We start from the raw sequence: 20,378 nt of genomic DNA on the forward strand, positions 1-20,378 counted from the left end.
GCTCTGCATGTTTCCCAACACCAGACTAAAAGACCAGTCTGGAAAATAGCCGATAGCCTGTGAAAGTGCTAGCTCTTTTTTTTGGGTCTGTAATGTGTTTGCTGAAAATACAGTGCACATAGTTATCATAGGAATTGGAGATCCCTTTTCTTTACCTGCGTCCAAGCTGTGATCATGACTGGTGAACACAGTACAAGATTTGTACGCTATGAGCAAGTCTATAGTGTGCAGTCCTCCTATTGCAGGCAGCACCATAGAGGGAAAAATGTGGACCTATTTTTACTTTATAACTTGGTGCTCTCTTTAACCTTTCATCCTCGTACTGACAGAAAGACTTCACCGCTTGCAGCATAATCTCTCCCCGTTACTCTTTGGAAAGACGGTGATGTATCTGCGAGATTTAATGCCAGATCTAAAACACATGACAAGTTGTTATAAAGTCTCTATCGGTTATAAGAAACCGTTTGATTTGTTAAGAAGTTGCTGTATCAAACCTCAACATTATGATGTGTTCAAGAGACTCAATGTCAAGATGTTAGACAGGATTATGGGTTTTGAGACTAAGGGTTGTGTTCATCAAAGGGTTTTTTATTTTCACTGTGAGGGAAATAAGACACATTTTATGTTCTATTGAGCCCATACAACTGTGAGATACTTTAAACTAAAGTGAAACAAATAAGACTCTTTGAAAAGAACCCTGAGTAACAGATGTAAAAAGTCAGTGATGTTTTTAGAGGCCATGGGCTTGATTTACAGATATATTTGACTCTATTCTGTGTGGCCCAAGAGGTGCTTTTTGTCAGACCTTCTTTTTAACCTTTTCCCCAGACCTCACAGAACTTGAATGTCCTGTGGTTTAGTGCTCAGAAGACACGAACATCTTGTACAGTTTCCAATCATGATTATTTCTGCATTTTCTCCAGATATCTTGTTGACCTGGTGCACTGACTTAGAGATGCTGCCTAAAGGGTAACACAAATAGACAGCTCTGCCTAGTGGATGGAAAAGTCAAGACAAGGATGATGATGATTATTATTAATAAAATAATATCTTTATATAGCTCCAACATATTATGCAGTGTTGTGCACTGGGGGGATCATGTTAATATTTTGACATGAAATGCATTGTAAGCTGAACTGAGCACAGCGACCGTTACCTTCTAAGAGGTGTGGGGAACACTTGATACATGAGATAACATTGGTTAAAAGAAAAGTAAAGGATAATATAAATGTTATTTATTTTTCAGCAATATACGTTTTCTGCTTACACGTCTTTGCTTTTGGACACTGCACGACCCCCACTGTGGAGCATCATGTGAAATTAACTTTTTTTCAAGTTTTAAAAAAAAACCAATTTTAAAATATTATTGGCAAGACGTAATGTAAGTCATTGGAATATATATATATATATATATATATATATATATATATATGTACACACACACATTAACCCGTGCATGATACTCACGCATTCTAGTCAAATCAAGCTACTTAGGGTGTTAAAAAGGTTCTTGTCATCTTCATCGCCACACACACATGCCGCTAGGCTTTTATTTATTATATACTACACTGACCTACTAAATTCTTAGCATTATCTAACTCCGCCCAGCAGGTGGCGCTGCAGCTTGAGCACTCTGTCACCCGGTAGTTCTTTACACACACACTAACACACACCGCTAGGCTTTTATATAGTAGATAATATATATATATATATATATATATATATATATATATATATATATATATATATATATATATATATATATATATATATATATATATATATATATATACTAAATTATTGACTAACCGGTTTCCAGTTTATTTGAAGTATTTCTGGTTTCTGACCGCTGTGTCAAAATGACATGTACAAATCCATAAATCAAAGCTAACCGAAAGTGGGAAACTCCCTTTTTAAAAGTGTAATTAGCTCCTTAAGAAGTCTCATACTGTCAGCGCTCTGTGTGTCATGGTCCTATAGAAGCCACATGTACTGCTATAAATACAATTACGTCTTAGCTGTGGGTGTAATATGCCTGGCGTATTGTGCCCTTACACCAGCGATGTGGGTGTAAAGCCTGGCGTAATGTGCCCTTACACCAGCGATCTAATCAGCTTTTGCTGTTAATGTATTTCTCTTGCATGCTCATAGTGGAAGCAGTAATTTTATAGGATTTATTAGTGATATTTTTTCTCATTTGTTCAAAGGATTATACTAAGGGAATTGATGGTCTGTGTTTGCTTATAAAATTGCTTCTTTTTGCTATTTGCATACAAGAGGTATACTTTAACATTCTTATCAATATATGTTAAAGTAGATGATCTAAGGGGAATATATGCCAGACATTCAACAAATTTGTGTTTAGTGAAACATACAGACTGAAATCATGCTGCACATAAACACTTCTAAATTAAATGATTAATTGCCACTACTCCAAAAGTTGTAGGTGGGACTGTAGAAGACTAAAGCTGGGTACACACTACAGAAATTTCAACCAACTTTTTATGCCGATCGATTTTACATGCGATCGATGTTCCGATCGCTCGGTCCATGGACTGCATACACACTAGCCTTGTTTAGGACGATAAAGGGAAGAGCGACTTTTTACAGCCATGTTGTCGTGAGCAATGACTGTAATTTCGTACTCACTGTTGTGGATCGGTCTGAAGTTTATACACACTACACAGCGGAAATGAGATTGGAACGAAAATATTAAATGGTACAACCAACCAAATGAGGCGACAATCGTCCATTTGGGCAGACTTTCGACCATCGTGTCGCTGCACACACTGACCCGACTTTTGAACGAGCGGTCAAATGTCGGCTGATTTAGCCGATTATTGGATGAAAACTGTGTAGTGTGTACCCAGCTTAACATTGGTCCTCTACGGTAAGGTCTATTTGAGATTATATAAAGGGCTTCATACCACTGTGTCTCGTGTATCGGCGGTGCCACTAGTCCATTAATGGATTGCATTCTCGTAAATATTTGTTTAGAGCAACACAATGATTGTCTCCATTATGTGCAGGCGTTGGGTGCTCTATGATCGCTCTGGCTTGGGAGTATCTTTGTTAGTTTCACTTGGGGATTTTTGTGAAAACTGAGGGAATGGGAAAAGATGGCATTGCCATATCAACCAGTCTGACCCCCCCCCCTTTTTTATTTTAAACATAGTTTAGGAAATGGATTTGACCATCTAATTGATTGGTATGGGCAACACCTCTTTTTTTTATTTACACAAGTCTACTGAAATTCCCCTACCACCACCCCACACCGGCTTTAATTATCTTTTCACCTATTCATTGGCTAGTACTCTATTCCCCCTTCTATCCTTTGGCCAGACGACTTCGCTGCCAATGCAAAAAGCATATATAAAATTAAATTAGATTGTAAGCTCTTTGAACTAGGAGTCATTGTGAAAAACAATGTGTAATAAACATCTACATGGGTGCAGCTGCTGAAAATCTTACATTACAGATTCATCATCCACTAACTTGCAGGTCCTTTAAAACATACTTAAAGCCATATATCTGGAGATTGCATCCTGTATATCTCTTCACTGCACTTGGCTATTGAGCTTATCGCCTTCTCTTTTATAACTGTAGAGAGTCTTTATCTTGTCAGTGGTCCTGTAACTTATTTTATTTGGCATCTAATCAGTAATTAATGAGTGTAAACCATCAGCTGTATGTCGAGACGATGAACCGATTATCTCCCTCTGCCTCTAAAGTATATATTGCGTTATATGTCTCACTCAACACCTGGTGTTCGTATGACATGATATAGAGATTGCTCTTACATGGAGTTTCACACATTACTGCTCCTCTGTCACATACAGTTATCCATTGGTTTTATAATGCAAAGAAGATCTAAGTCTACAGTGAATCTGTTACCCCCTCTGCATAAAACACATGCATCATTAAATCGTCAAACAATTAATCGTTAAAAGCAAATTCATTAATATCTGTAACCGTTATGCTTCGTTAATATTAAATATTAATGAAAAAATAAATGGATTAAACAAAAGTTAAATGAAACTTCACTAAGTATCTTCTTATTGTTCTGTACAAAGCTACAGCTGTATTTTATTTCAAATGTTTAAGTCACTTTAATGTATATGCAAACAGGTTTTTGGACCAAAAAATAAAGTATTAAGCAACGTCTGTGAATATAAGTAGTTTGTTGCTGTTCAAAGATTTTAGACCACACTGCGTCTACCCAGCAAAGGATGTGGTGAATGTACCATAGAAACTATGTTGCACAACTTCATGTATGTAATATGTACCAATCATCCATCTGGTGGCCTGAACCAATGTGGTTCAGTACCCTATCACTGCACTGGGAGCTGGTGACATTACTTGGACTTAAGGCACTTTGCTACTAAAGCTTAACCTGATTGTTTCCATTTTTTCCCTAGAGCCACTAAAAGCTCTGTTTAGACATCAACATATTGATAAGAGGATACCTGATGCCAGAACAATAAACCTAATAAGAGTAAATAATATGTCTGGTTACGGAAACGGTCTAGCCTGGTTATATTGCATTATACAGCATATTAAAATGTATATTGATAGTTCTCCTTCAAGGCTACATACTTACAGGCTATGGCATTGGAAAAACAAGGCTGCAGATTAGGTAATTTAGCCTTGTTTTAAAAGAGGCTTAAGGTGCCGCAGTATATTGTACTGTATACGTCAAATATTGCTTTGACCGCGTTCCTATAGAGCGGAATTAGATTTTACCAAACGGTAACACATCTGAGCGTTTCGGAAAACATTGAAATTGATGTAACTCAAAGCAAACTCTTGTCATAAAGTGTGTTTGTGGGCTGCTTGCATTATTTTTTGGAGCCTGACATCGGGGAGTGTTTATTATACTTTGAGCAATTGATTTTTTTGTCCATGTGTATGGGACACAGAGTGCGTTATTTGTGTGCCAACTGTCCCACTACCAAGAAACTGTTTGTGTCCTGGTTTTACTGGGAAAGTTCTAGTTAATCAAGCTGGAAGTATTAAATGTAAATAATTATTTTCCTAGAATTCAGACTTTGGTCACGGGTTCATATGACTGCCCTCCTGGCACTAATAGGAGATTGTGGGGCTGTCTTTGAGGACGAAGACAAATTTGTCTCGAAATATCGGAGCATATAGCGTACTGGTAAAAGTTACCACTCCAGAAATACACTTTTTATGCACTGACAGAGATGGGGAGGATTCTGTGCTGTTTTAGTGTTTCCTCCTCTCAAGGGACGTTGTGGTGCATGATACATTAGCCTAATGCTTTTCTTATACGTGGTCTTACATTATGCAGTGCAGGCTAATTCAGTGTTCTTGTACTGAATCTCACGTGATTGATAAAGTAGTGTAGTCTATTGTTGGTGATGCATGGTAATGTACAGGGTTTCTGACAGTCTAATGCATCCTATTCAGCAGGGGGCTCCTATAGGGCGATATAGGGCTGACCACTGTTTACTGTGGTTTGGTGTTACATGTTGCTTTACCGTCAATTGGTTTCTTTTAAGACAGGCCTCAAATATTACACAAGCATGAAAAGATTTTTCTGTCAATACAGCATGTTGTTGCGTAATGTGTGGAAACGTGTGGACTAAAGTGTCATTATTAAGTCATCATACTGGTGAAGTAAAGACCAGGGGCCTGATTCATTAAGGATCTTAACTTCAGAAACTTCTTATTTCAGTCTCCTGGACAAAACCATGTTACAATGCAAGGGGTGCAAATTAGTATTCTGTTTTGCACATAAGTTAAATACTGACTGTTTTTTCATGTAGCACACAAATATCAAATTTAAATGTCAGTGTACAAATAAGCTATCAAGTATTTGTGTGCTACATGAAAAAACAGACAGTACTCTTATGTGCATAATATAATACTAATTTGCACCCCTTGCATTGTAACATGGTTTTGTCCAGGAGACTGAAATAAGAAGTTTCTGAAGTTAAGATCCTTAATGAATCAAGCCCTAGATTCTCATAACATGCTGCATGATATCCTTCACAATAAAGTACCACGATAGTCCTTTTGTTGGGGTTGGGGGGCGGATCTGGATTACAATGTTGATCTTCCAAATTGCCAAGTGACCCTTGGTTTTGTTATTTACCAAGGTTGCGTAAAGAATAGCTGGCTGACATTTAAAAAAAAAAAAAAAAGGCACCTGTTGGCCTCCAGTTTATTATTTATAATGCACACACTTGTTTGTTATTCTGAATAGCCTCCTGTTACAGGTGTAACATCCAATCGCTGAGCACCAGCAAAAAATATCTTTGTGGGTTTAAACCTTCTGAGGTCCACACTCTTCTGTCCATGTGCTTCCAGAAATGTCAATGCAAGGGATGCACATGCAATCGAACCCCTCACCTCCGAGCCCCATAGCCGATGCACCCCTTGTGTCAAAAAGTGCACCTCTAACATCTAATGAGTGGAGTTGACTATTTTGTAGGCTAAACCAGTATTCATGAGAATGTAGCCTATAGATTCCCTGGAAATCAGTGATATCTCTAAGTCACTTCATGGCCAAATATTCATGAAGTCCTTGTACCCCAGTAAAATGATACATTGCATTGTCATAAATGTTACATCTAAATACGTATATTTGAAATTTGCAATTATCTTTAGCAGTACTTTGGCAAAAGTGTCATTTTAAGAATGACATACATGTCATTTATATACAGTGTAAAATAGACCGTAATTCACAATTGTTGCTCTTTTAGGTTCCAAATCCTCCTTGCCCCTATTGCTTTTTTATGTTTTACTTAATAGCTTTTATGTATATATAAATTATATAAATGAAATGTTTGTTTAAGTTAATCATCCCTTTTAGAGTGTATTCTGCTTGATTTTTGTAGCTTTGTGTAGTAAAACATTGTTTTGTGTGTATTCTGCTTTTATTTGAATATAGTTGCAGTAAATACAAGTGGTTTATTGATAGTATATAACCATGTGTTGGGGGCACTAATGCATTCCCTGCTATAATTTCTTACTCATGTTGTATTTCTGTGATGGAAAAGTGTACCTCTCACTTCTGGGCAGAAATCGGGCACCGCTCATATGGGGAGTCGTGTGTGTGTGTGTGATGGGGGCAGTAGAGACCTGTGTGCACCTCTTATTATTAGCACACACAGGGATGCAATCACTGCTGCCCTGATGGGAACTGGGGTCATTACTGCGGAAGCATGTCGTGCTTTGTACGACGCCCACCACAATCATGGCCCTGCTGTGGACCTGTGCCCATCGCTGTTTGATTAGTACAGCACTTTGTTCCTTAGGTCGTGCAAATGGTTAAAGTCGCAGGAGGGCTAGCGAGGTGAGACTGAGAATCCATTCTAATAGAATGTAGCTTGTCAGCTGCACCTGCACAAAGCATTTATTATGCAAATCAGGAATGTGCATTTGTATTATACACAGTGTAGCTGTATCATGCAATAGTACATTTTTCTGACTGGTTAACCTCCGTGAAGATTCTTTTTGAGGGATGTATGGTTATATATCACAAATGGCAGCATTTGTATAAAATGTCCACATTATAAGCTATGATTCTGTACCCCAAACATGATGTGTCCAAACCTATGTTGTAGTATCAACTAAATAGACATTTTTTTTTATGCTTGCACTGCCCAGCAGGTCTCATCTGCATTTGGACCATATGTGTTTTAACAATGTTATATCAGCAGTAAATTGTGTACCTGATATCTGGCTTTTACGAAAAGTTACACCTAGGAAATTAATCGGTGGTCAACAACTACAGCTTTCTACATGCTGTGCACCCTGCCCAAGTACTATAAAGGAGAAAAGTACAGAGGGATGTATGAATGTGCAATATGATGTAGCACATGCCCTTGTGTTTCTAACTCCCATTGTCCTATAGGTTGTAAGCTTGCGAGCAGGGTTCTCTTACCTCTCTGTCTGTCTGTATTACCCAGTATTGTCTTATTAATGTCTGTTCCCAATTGTAAAGCGCTACGGAATTTGCTGGCGCTATATAAATAAATAATGATGATGATGATGAATGTATTAACTATGCCATTTATCCCCAGTTAGTTATGCTTAACCAACCTTTAATTATGTGTATAGATAGATGTCCGACTTTATAAAAAAAAAAAACCCCACAAAAATACATTATAACCAGGCTTTTTTTTTTGTCGCCTAGAAATGGCTTTTTATGGCTCGAGCATTCCTGGTATTAGGCATGTGTGGTGCATAGTGGAATGATATTCAGATCAGTGGGTGAATATGGCAGCATCAATCTGGGTTATACATTTTGTAAACATTTTATGCAGACACATGAATTTGCATTAGACCAGCTGTATCTGTACACTGCATTCAGCTGTATGCATGTGTTTGTTACACAGATGAATTAATCTTTAGCATATAGCCGTGCATGGCTGTTTTGACATGTACTGTTAGTTGTAGTGTCATAGTTCAGTGTTACAGATTCACTCTGTTTATCACGTGTGTGCATATTGTTGGGGTATTTCAGGGGGTGGGGAATTTATTCCATTTACACGTGTGTATAAAAAAAACATCTATTGCATCACTAAATAAATTCAATTTTGTCTTTGTCATATGTGTGAAAGATTCAAAGAGATGTCTGTATTCCTTGTGTGTCTAAATTGATGTTCCCTTAAGATTTCCACATGTGCATTCTTTTGTTTTTAAATGCATGATGTGATCACTGAGCAGTCTGAATTGTGTCTAATTTTAGCACAAACAAAATGACCAAATTTTACAGAGGCAGTTGGGATAAGGAAAATGAAATACGATCATTTTGATTTAATTTCTCCAATCTCAAAATACACTAATTGTTAACTGATAATAGTCGAGCAGAATTTTGTTGACTTAATAGGTTATATATTTTATCTTTGAACTGTACCCAAGATAATTTGTTTTGAAAATACATTGGGCAGAAATATCGATGTTTGTGTAGACTGTAATATTTGCTTCTGACTGTCGGTGTGAACTCCTCATGTAAGAGCAAATTAATTGGCAGTAGAGATGAGCGATTTCTCCCAAACCGGTCCATGAAATATTAGCCTCTTTCCAAATTTGACTGCAAAATTTGGCCTAGTAAATGGTCCTAGTCACAGCCCAGCCACACCAAGAGCAGAAAGAATTGCATGACTGATGAGAATTAACAAATCTATTGTGAAATGGCATTCAGAGAAATGGCAAAGCAAAAGCAGAAAGTCGTGAACGACGTACCCCTGCAATTCGCTCATCCCTACTCGGCAGCTATTGTTCCTATAATCTGTCATACTGTCAAATGGATATGTGTATGACAACTAAATACTCGTAGTTTCAATGTGTTAACCATAAAACTACAAACCTCAGCCGCTAAATGCGCTGCTCTTGCCTCACCGGAACAGGTGGCCGGTAGGGGGGAGAGCTGCCGCTCCACCAGACTACTGAATGTACTTGGAAAGGTGCCCAGTAGTGAGTGTCAAGTTTTCAGGGAGCTTGTTTGTATGACACCCACTGAACAGACCTTTATCTTAAATAATTAAAGTTTAGTTAAGAAAAAGAAGCCGTGTATGCTCAATTTGTACGCGTGTTTATATACATGTGTTGTGTAAAGGTGTGATTTTCTCTGTGATGCTGTCGAATGGCATTACTGTTTAAGTCCTGTCTGCACTGAAATGTGACAGCTGCGGAAATGCACAATTTAAACATGTTCTCTCCTGTTTCCCTTATTCTATCTCTATTCGTTGGTACCCAGTCTGTCTTACTCATCGCTCTTCTTTTATATCTCTCAGGAGAGCGCCAGAATCTAGAGACAGAGAATGTGACGGTGGTGGAAGGAGAGGTTGCAACAATTAGCTGCCGGGTAAAAAACAACGATGACTCTGTAATCCAGCTGCTTAATCCCAACCGACAAACAATCTACTTCCGAGACTTCAGACGTAAGTGACGAACCAATCTGTATGGGCCCTTAAGTTATTACGTCTCACTCTATAGTGGTAGAGTTATAATACCACAACTAGTTCCAGAGGAATGTGATATGGTGTTAGAGGTATTTGGAACCCTGTATAATTTACATTCCTTAATATATGTAAAGTTTTACAAAATCTTCAGATACAGTGTGAGATAATGGTGTGAATCATGGAGCACTTCCCTACACATCCCAGACTTTCTGCCTGTAAATCTACACACGCGTTGCAAACTGATTGGCATAACCATAAAACAGAGATTAGCGATACCGCTTTCATACTGCTGCCCTGTCAATATTCTGGGTATATGAACCCAGGATATTGCTGGGGCGGCAGAGGCTCTTACCTGTCAAATTCCCAGGTAGACCCTGTTCATATTGAACCCGGGTCTCCATGGAAACTGCACAAGAGGAGCTCTGATTGGCTCCTCTTGCGATGTGTTTTTTTTCCCCCCCCAAACTTTGACATTATATCTGGTGAGACCTAGGTTGAAAAACCCAGGTCTCGCCATTCATAGTGCGGGTGACCTGGGTCGGAACCGGGAATTACCCCACCAACAGTCCCGGGTCTATTTCCCGGATCAGCTGACCCGAAAATTATATGACCTGGAGTCGTTCGTACTGCAGTCTCGCCCCAGCAAAAACCTGGGTCGAGCCTGCAGTATGAATGAGTAGTTTGACTACAACTGTAACCAAATTATACTGATCCAGTCATTCCGTTACTCAGCTACACAAGACATTGTATTGCAAGTATAGGCTGCGGAACACAATAGATATCATTGGTTGATCTTGTTTTATGTCAAACTCAAACTGAACTAATCAGATCTGATTTTATCCAGGTACACAGATCCCACATAGGGTGTGATTGGCCAATTTGATCAAATTCCAAAATCACACGAGGTGTTCAAGAACACTGCAAGAAATTAATGTAATCAAAACGTTCACAAAGAACGATACCTGCACCTCTATGTAGCATGTTTACTAGCAGTTTGAATTATACACCTAAAATACAAACTGCTTTTAGGACTGAAGATATTTCAGATAAAGTCCCATTTGTTTTCAGCTGGCCAGATTTACCTGTGCCACATACTAGTTTATATCTATTTACGAGACGGAAAGATTTGCTGCTCCCTAGCATGATTTTATGTTGATCACTTGTTTTGACAGCTGCTCCGTGCCATATTACATGTAATATTACATACATCATGTTGCCTTGGAACACACACCTGCCAGTCAGGTAATCACAAATGGCTTCTGACTTATAGATTGTTGCAGGAAAACTGTCATTAGGAACCATCCTAAGCGGACGTGGATACTTTTCCGTTCCACACAATCATCTCACCATTTGACAACTCTAATGTATATTTTTTTGTTTCCTTTTATTTGCTTTTTTTTTTCTCCCTCTATTTTGCCACAGTCTATAATAATGCTTCTACTATCCCCAGCACAGCTATAAGCACAGTTATCATGTTATCCAGTGACTCTCTATAATGCATTATTACTTTCCCAGCATTGTACGATGACTTATTGCAGGTAATGCTACGCATTACTCAGCGGTACTTCTTTTATTTTCCCCTGCCCTGTTACTCAGTGATACTTAATGATGTATTTATTTTCTGCAGTGCTTCATAATTGGCTAGATCCATTTGACGTGTGCTCACACAGTAAATAGTTGGTAAATGCACTGATACTCTGTAATGACGTACTGGTTATCGAAAACATGTTGCTAGTTGTATTACTGTAGGGATAGGTTTATCCCAGGAGTGGAATAACTAAAAGTGAAATATTGCTATTGTGTATCATAAATGATATTTCTATCGTCCGATTGTTTTACTTTTGGCCTATTCATTTCCTCCCATCATCTGTTCCTATGGTCTGATTATGTCTCTGCCTGGACACATAAAATGTGACTGAAAACCACATAAGTGTGCCAGAGTTAATTATTTGTGTTGCCCTTGGTTATGACACAGCCCTTATCTGCTCTGCTTTGTAACCCCGGCCAACAAGAGTATGCCTCTTCCTGATGCTAAAAAGACATGGCTGAATAAAACAAAGGGTGGAGCAATATGTTTAGTGAAGGTTGCAAAGGGGCATATACAGGGCAGTAATTTAAAGGCATCTAAAAGCTAAAACCCCTGCTCAAAATGCATAGGAGAAATGAAAGGACTAGAAAACATTCCACCTCATTCATTACTGTGTAATTTGTATTAAAATGAATTGCTTTCTGTTTTCACTGCCCCCAGCAACATCATTTCAATGGTCTGGCCTTGAATAAAACCCAGCCTGCCTATCGTATTGTAAGGTTGGCGATAGCTCAAGTTTACAATCTTTTTAACATTGCAACAAAAATATTATGCAGCTGCAGCCGTAACTGCAGCGATGAACAGAACCTTGAGTTACATTTGAGATGTAAGAATCTGGACGGAGAGAGTTAAATAGGTTTTCCACCCTCAGGGGACTTTAGTAAATGTTGAAGAACAGTGTGTACAAATGAATTAAATATTTTGCTTTCCATCATCCTTTTGTATTTCCCTTCCAAACTTTTGTCATTTATTTTCATATGACTTTGTACAAAACACACGTGTGTTTTGTGTATTGGAGACAACTGAACTACCTGAGCAGTGCTGTGCTGTATCGAAGGCAAGGGCATAATTATCATAGGAGCCGCAGCTTTGGGGCCAACTACTGAGGGCAGCCCGCCTGCCAAAGCTCAATATGTATGTGAGGGTTTCACCACCTGGGGAAAAACTCGGACATGGCCGCTTACCAATTTTTTTTTTTTTTTTTGCTATGGGGCACATTGATGTCTACTTACACCCGTGATCCAACGGCAACAAAAATAAACAACTGAAAGAATAATGTACATTGGCGGAAAAAAAAAAACACCCATAGCAACCGTTTAGTTATTAGTATTCCTAACTGTGATTGATAGAAGACAACATCTGATTGGTTGGTATTTACTGCTCATGATTGCTCTTGGTGCAGTAATAAGGTATTATATATGCCCCTGTATATTTTATGTGTTGTACAAATCATACAAGTGATAGAACTGTCAGCATAGGTAATGTTGGTGTCATTGAGTTAATAATAAGGGTTCTTTTCAGCCCCCAGTAAGTGTGCTATGGCTGGTTATGTGTCCTTAGTCTTATGTCATGTTTTTTCCTAATTGTTATCACTGTTGAAAGTACAACCTTGAGGACCTGTAACAACCCATTTTTTTCTTTCTAAGTATCCACTGGTTACCACTCTGACTACCGTAGCTCTAATTACATAAAATAAAGGCTCTAAGCTGGTGCAGTTCTTTTATAATTAAATGCTGAACATTGCTTGTAAGTAATAGTAGTAGATAACCAAGGGGGCTGGCAAAAACAAGTAGAAAGTTGATACACAAAGTATGGTTGGTCATTCTTTGATGAACTGTGTAATAGCTGTTGTTACTTTTTAAACCCTGTTACACATTGGTACTTTCTTCGGATTCATCCGACTAGACAGGGTAGTACTGCTGATTGATTTTGGGAAATGAGTTGTGACAAGTCTGGTGTAAGGTTGTATTATTGCTGATTGTGCCTGCACGCTATGAGAATTCTTCCCAGCCTCCAACTTTGTTTACACTCATGTCCACCGCCCCTCCATTCCATTTTTAACAGGAGAATGTAGGAGAGATGAAACCTTTTATCTCAAGTATAGACACCGATGAAGGGTACACAGTAGCCTTTCCAAGGCAGTTTATTTAACAGGAAATGGAGAAAAATATAATGTGACTTTTAAACTACCTTGCTAAGGTATTGGCTTCTCTCCGTAGATACCAATGATCTCTCTATGTGCCTCTGAACATAGAAGAGGCATAAGCTCACAGAGGGGAGATGGACTTACCGACGACTCCCTTAGAAGCCTGTGGTTCTATCAGCCATGGGCAGATCATGCTGGAAGTTGTGTATGACCGTTATTAATCAGCGGATTAACCAGCTGCACTCTGACAATAGAGGCGCTGAGAACTCTACATTGTAAATGCGTTCTGATGAGTCAGTGCTCGATAGAGCTCTGCACTATTGATTTGAGTTTTAACCTCTTCTATTTCCCAACTTAATGGCTTTAAATATTTGGGTAGTTGTTATTTGTTTTTTTAATCCGTAATGTGATTTTCTGTCACATCTGCAGGACAGATGGCAATACCTGCAGTTTTGCTTTGTTTTTGTTTTTTTTGTTTTACTTAATACTATTCTGTTACTTTTCAGCCCTGAAAGACGCACGGTTCCAACTGGTGAACTTCTCCAGTAGTGAGTTGAGGGTCTCGCTCACAAATGTCTCAATCCACGATGAGGGGAGATACTTCTGCCAGCTCTACACTGACCCCCCACAGGAGGCCTACACGACGATCACTGTGCTTAGTAAGGAGTAACTTCCCCACTGTTGTTCTATATATATATATATGTTTTAATGTGTCTGTGTTTAACTATTACTCGGTCACTCCTAGCCCATAAGTGCTTTTCATTATCCGTGGATTTCATGGTTTCTTTTGCATTCTCTTGTTTGCTTCATTCTTGCATTCTGTTTCATTAATCCTTTCGTACTGTCTGTAAGCTAATGTTACTATATTCTGTTGACCTTCATTGTCAACTGTTGTGTCATCTACATCTGCTATCTCCTATGCAATCTGTCCTGTATTTTGTATTAGCACTTTTAGGTTTTTTTTCCGTTTGTTCATCTATTTCGACTATTTTGTCTCGCTTTGTTGCTCGTTTTAGCTGTCCACAACCTACAATGAGGTCTAATCAGTAACTGATTATACCTATTATTTATTGGACCTCGCATGTTGTGGCCAAATTTTTCGGATCTGGTTGTCTGGCGATTTAACTCATGGGCTCCATACGTTCTGGTCAGCTGCTCACACCAACACCCACCAAGCCATTGTCTGACCAGAGATTCCAGTTTGTCCGATCGACATCTGAGCGTCTGGTTATATGGGGGTTTAACACGCACACACAAACACGCACACACGTTAAACCAGATGTTGGACACATTGTAGAGTGTTTGTCCTTATCTAACTGTATTTACCAATCATTGGAAAGTGTGAATTGTTTAAAAAAATAAAAATGAAAACATCACACCATGCGATTTCTTTTGTCTTTTTGGTTTCCATGATTCCTATGTCCTAGCGTCACCGCAGTATTCATAAACCCCTCCCACCCCGTCTTTGTTATTACAGTTCCACCAAACAACCTAGTCATCGATGTGCCGAAGGACACGTATGTGGAAGGGGAAGAAGTGGAGATGAACTGCACTGCCATGGCCAGCAAACCAGCAGCAGTAATACGTTGGTACAAGGGAACTCGGGAATTGGAAGGTGAGATGAAGTGGAGTTAGCTGGGGTGTGGCATGGTGACTTAAAGTGCACCAATCACCTGTGCTCAACCATTTTGTGTACTGAACCAATAGTCTTGAAAATGCAGCCTATAATTTCACTAGGGACCAGCGACTTCACTGAGTCATAAGGTATTGTCTGTGTGTTAATATGTGTGTGTTAGGCAACCGGTATGCTGCTATATAAAAAGAGAGTACTAGGTCATGGAGGGTCAGGCAATTGGAAAGTTGGTGTAATATACAAGTAGCATCATAGAATTTGGAGAGCTAGATGTACAAGGAGGAACAGTATAGACCATTATAATATAAATAATAAAATATAAATATATGTAAATATTACCATTATATCATAGTTGTCTACTCTCCCGGGATATCCAGGAGACTCGCAAATTTCTACCTCCTGGGAGAGCAGGGCAAACTCCCGGGTCCTGGACACACTTAATTAAATGGTGGGGGCGGGACTTATGATGCAAGTCGCGCATCGTTGTGGCCCCACCCTCTACCATAATAGGCTACAACTGATGGTTTGTTTAGGGGGCGTGGCCAAATGATACGGTTCACTGAGCCGCCCCCACACACCCGCTGTAATCGGGACATATACAAGGGACCCGGGACTGCAGTCATTTTTTGTTTGTTTTTCCTGGCATCCCTCTTTCTCCTGTATCTGTCCTGCATTACATCAGGTCTCTCTGCACAGGGGTAAGACTGTGACTGTTAGGTCAGACAGTCTGCCAGCGAATCAGAATGAATTGGCTGCACTCTGATTCGCTGCCAGACACTCTACTGCTGAGCTTAGTCTCGCGAAAGAGAGATGATCAAAGTCTCATCTGATGAGGCTAAGTTTCACTGCTGCTCCCTGGGAGCCACCTTGTCCTCGTCACAGGACAGATAAGAATGATGATCACAATGCAGACACTGGGCCTGGAGGAGAAGAAATGTTTTACAGAGGTATTTGATAGGTTCCACTTTTTCTGTACATTTTTAAATCACTTAATATTTTATTGTAGCCTTTTTCAAATGAGTACAATCCCCAAATGTGGCCCTCAGATCACAAATGCTGTGCCACCATGCTGTAGAGCAGGGCCTGTCCAACCTGCGGCCCTCCAGATGTTGTGAAACTACAAGTCCCAGCATGCCTTTCCAGCTATCAACAGGTTGTCTACTGGCAAAGCATGCTGGAGGGCCGCAGGTTGGACAGGCCTGCTGTAGAGAGTGTAGATAATAAGGATTTCTTAAGTTACTTTAGAATTGTATGGCCTCCATAATAGCACTTAGCCAGCTACATTGCGACTTCTCAGTGACAGCAGAATTTTAAACATTAAGGTATTTATTGTCCCATATATTATATTTAGTTTGTTGCTAGATAAGTGCAGGAGGCCAAGTAAAGCAGGAGTTCTAAAAATGGTGGGATTGCTTTGAATCCGCACAGGGAAGCATATATTTAAACTAGAAAGTGCCTTTGGCACAGTGTATAGGTTTATGTAATGATATTGTGCAAATAGAATAAATGTTATAAAATGTACTGCAACCTATTGTGTGTGTGTATATATGCGTTCATTTATTGTGCACTTGAATGATATCTTTGTGAGGGAAAGTGATTCAGTGTGGAGCGGTTTGAGGGATAGTATGATTACATATTAAATGAGGAAGCTGAATATCTGGTATTTTGGCATTGCATGTAGTGGTAGTTGCAGACACAGAGCTAGGTGCAGTTTACATAATGAGCATAAAAACGGCAAAGCAGAGAGCTGCAATACATAGAAGCAGCAAGTAGGTGACTGACTAAGCCAGGTATGTGAGAGGAGACTGACAAAGAAACAGACAAAGCAGAGGATTATGACATTATAATAAAATGGCGGGCTCTCTGTTTTCACAGGTAGTAAAACTGAAGTGGAGGCCGTGGACAACAAGATGTTCAGAGTACGCAGTCAGATCTCAGTCACTGTTCTGCGGGAAGATGACGATGTCCCTTTTGTGTGTCTGGTTGACCACCCAGCTGTGAAGGACATGGAGGCTCGGCAGTACATTGAAGTACAGTGTGAGTACTGAAAACTGGGGTTTGTTGGGCCTTGTAGGTATCGCTTGATTGGGGAGATGGCAGAGCTTCCAAAACGAACTAAAGACTTTGTAAGCAATCCGTGCAGTTGAAATCCGTTACTTATTTTGTTGAGCTGGACATTGGTCAACATCATGGAAATCCGAGGCAAATGAGAATTTGATAATTTTTGGATATTTATCATGTATATCATACAGATTAGTATTGTTTTTTGTGATCTCTGGATGAGGTTTTTTTTGGATAGTTCTTCCTCACTAACAGAGCAGAAGCTGCAGGTACACAGACCGTAATTATAGTAGTGCCTAACCTGTTCACTCCGCACATTTGTTCAATGTGTAAGACTGGCATATGTCTGATGCTGGTACATGTGATTAACTTAGGAAGCGTTCGTAAGCCCTGTTGGGGTTGTGGGAAAGTCCACAAATTGTTGTGAATGCTGAAAGAGAGGTTTTTTGTTTTTTTATTCCTTAAAGTGATTTCACTTTCACCACTTGTAGGCATGTCTTCTATGCCCAATGTAAAATCCTGCACACTTGATGTGCACATGTAATATGAATGAACCCTTTAGAGTTGGCACGATCCAAACTATCCTGCATGCTCCAGCTAGGCAGTTTCTTGATCCTTTACCACTGACACTGGGGGTGAGGACAAAATCAGTAATCTGTTTTGTTTTTGTTTGTTTTTTTAAAAAAATGATGTCCCTATTTTTTGATGGGAATGATCTTTTATTTACCAATCTATTTGTAAATTTGGGGAAAAAAACACAAGGAGAAATCTAATCTGTGCATATGCTCCATATCTTTGGCTGTCCTCAAGAGAGAGTTTAAGAAATTTACCAATTCTGTTTCAGCGAGCCCAGTTACAATTACTTACTGAAGTAATAATTAAGAAACAACGCAGCTATGCAAAAAATAAATAGTTTTTGTGAGCTCTGTCAGGAGGAGAATGAACTCTGTTTTTTATTATATTGTAGTCTGGTCCCTTCAACCAGCAGAGGGCATGAGCAACAGAATGTAGTACACACCGATGTACAAATGACTTGACTAATATCCATGCTTTGGTAGCTGAAAAACATCATCGTATATCTTGTCTGTGGCTATGTTTCTCCATCTGATCTTCTGAAATGCAGAACAGCATAGAGATTACCCTGAGGCATTTACTGTCATAAACCAGCCCTATTACGTTTAGTTTTTATGCTATTTTGATGACCTGTTTATGTACCAGATTTTAATTGGGTCCAAACATGTGTGTTGATTACATGGTCAATTTAACATTTGACTGTATGTCATAAAGTTGGTTTGATTGTATGTGACCAACTCTGATTGATCAATGGTCTGAAATTTTATGACCTTTAAAAAGAAGAATATCTGAGCACATCAACAAGACAGCGATGTGTGGGACATTATATAGAGCGTATAGTGAGTGACCACTCTATGCTTTTTCTACATTTGAGTTTTCATCTAATTGTTGTAGATATAGCCAAACAAATATGTCGGATGTAACCGTTGACTACTTTAGCAAAACCATGTTGAATAGGGTGAGGGGAGGGATTTAAAAAGTGGAAAATATTTAAATTTGCAAAGGGGGTGTTGTCCTTGATGACTCTAAATCGCAGTATTAAAATAAAGCTGCCCATCATTTGTGTGCTACATGTAACAACACCGGCAGTATTTTTCCTACTTGAAAGGAAAATAATTGTATTTGCACCCCTGCATCACAACATGGTTTGTCCATATGCAAATTTGCACTCTAGCTGGATTAGCTCCTAACTGTGGATGAGGCCCGCTGTGTGCAATCTGATTGCAGTTTTACACAGTGAGATTTAAGAGAATGTAGTCAGTGATCAGTTACTGACACACTTTCCCATTAATTTCCGTTTGAGTCCCACACTGAAGTGATAGCGTAGTCTAGTTTTGTTTTTGTTTTCTCAGTTCATTGTGTTCATTCATTATGATCATTTATTTATATAGAGCGCTACCAATTCTGCAGCGCTATATAGAGAATATTTATTGTTCATATCCATCCCTGCCCCATTGGAACTTGCACACTAAATTCCCTAACACACACACACACACACACACACACACACACACACACACACACACACACACACACACACACACACACACACACTCTAGGGTTAAATTTGTCAGCAGTCCTATTCCATACACAATAGGCCTTGTTCAGGAATGGAAGTCATGACCTGAATGTTATGAGGCATAAGCTAACCACTGAGTCACAGTAATAACTGAGAAACTGTAGTAACTGGAAGATATCTTTGGGGTTTTTTTTTTTTTTTTGGTCAACCCTGTTACCTTCCACAATGTTGTGCCTCATTACATAAATCACTCACCTTATAACTTTATAAGTGATCTGCTCTCTCACCCATCCGCCTCCTCTAATACCAGCTCACATTCCTTCCATTGCCATGCTGATATTTTCTGAGCATTGGAAATAATTACCGTATTTCCCCATGTATAAGGCGATCCCATGTATAAGACACACCTCAATTTTGGCCCCCGAAATTTGAAAAAAAAATATTACGGTAGCTGTCAAAAAAGGCAGGGAGAGTGTAATGGCCGGCTGCTCTGATTGTGATCAGAGCAGCCATGCAGGCCACTCTCCCTGCAATCACCCCCCCCTCCCCCCCTGCTGCCACTGTGCCTCTGTCCCCCTCCTCCTGGATCCCCGCTGCCACTCTGCCTGTCCCCCGCCTGCTGGATCCCTGCTGCCACTCTGCCTGTCCCCCTCCTCCTGGATCCCCCCCCCCATTGCCACCACCCTGCATCCCCGCTACCCCAGTATAAGACGCACCCAGGTTTTAGACCCAAAATTTTTGGGAAAAAGGTGCGTCTTATACATGGGGAGATATGGTATCTGGAGGGCACTGACCGGCTGATCTCAGATGAGCAGATGCATTTGCACATTGTGTACATTGTTTTGTGTGGGGTAAAATATGGACAGGTTTTTTTTAATTGCTTACTTTATACATTATGCATATGCTGACAAACAAGGTTCTTT

The 20,378-nt window shown here is 39.5% G+C and overlaps 1 protein-coding gene across 5 annotated transcripts in view; it reads left to right on the forward strand.

Moving 5' to 3' along the window:
* Positions 1-20,378, forward strand: part of CADM1 (cell adhesion molecule 1) — a 181,377-nt gene that overhangs the window by 99,217 nt on the left and 61,782 nt on the right. For all 5 annotated transcript variants that reach the window (XM_075190678.1, XM_075190674.1, XM_075190675.1 and 2 more), the window contains 4 exons: positions 9,768-9,914; positions 14,176-14,328; positions 15,147-15,284; positions 17,178-17,339. In XM_075190678.1, the coding sequence (XP_075046779.1) occupies positions 9,768-9,914; positions 14,176-14,328; positions 15,147-15,284; positions 17,178-17,339 (600 nt within the window). The remainder of the gene's footprint in view (positions 1-9,767; positions 9,915-14,175; positions 14,329-15,146; positions 15,285-17,177; positions 17,340-20,378) is intronic.

This window comes from Mixophyes fleayi, chromosome 11 (genome assembly GCF_038048845.1).
Source record: "Mixophyes fleayi isolate aMixFle1 chromosome 11, aMixFle1.hap1, whole genome shotgun sequence".
NCBI lineage: Eukaryota > Metazoa > Chordata > Amphibia > Anura > Limnodynastidae > Mixophyes > Mixophyes fleayi.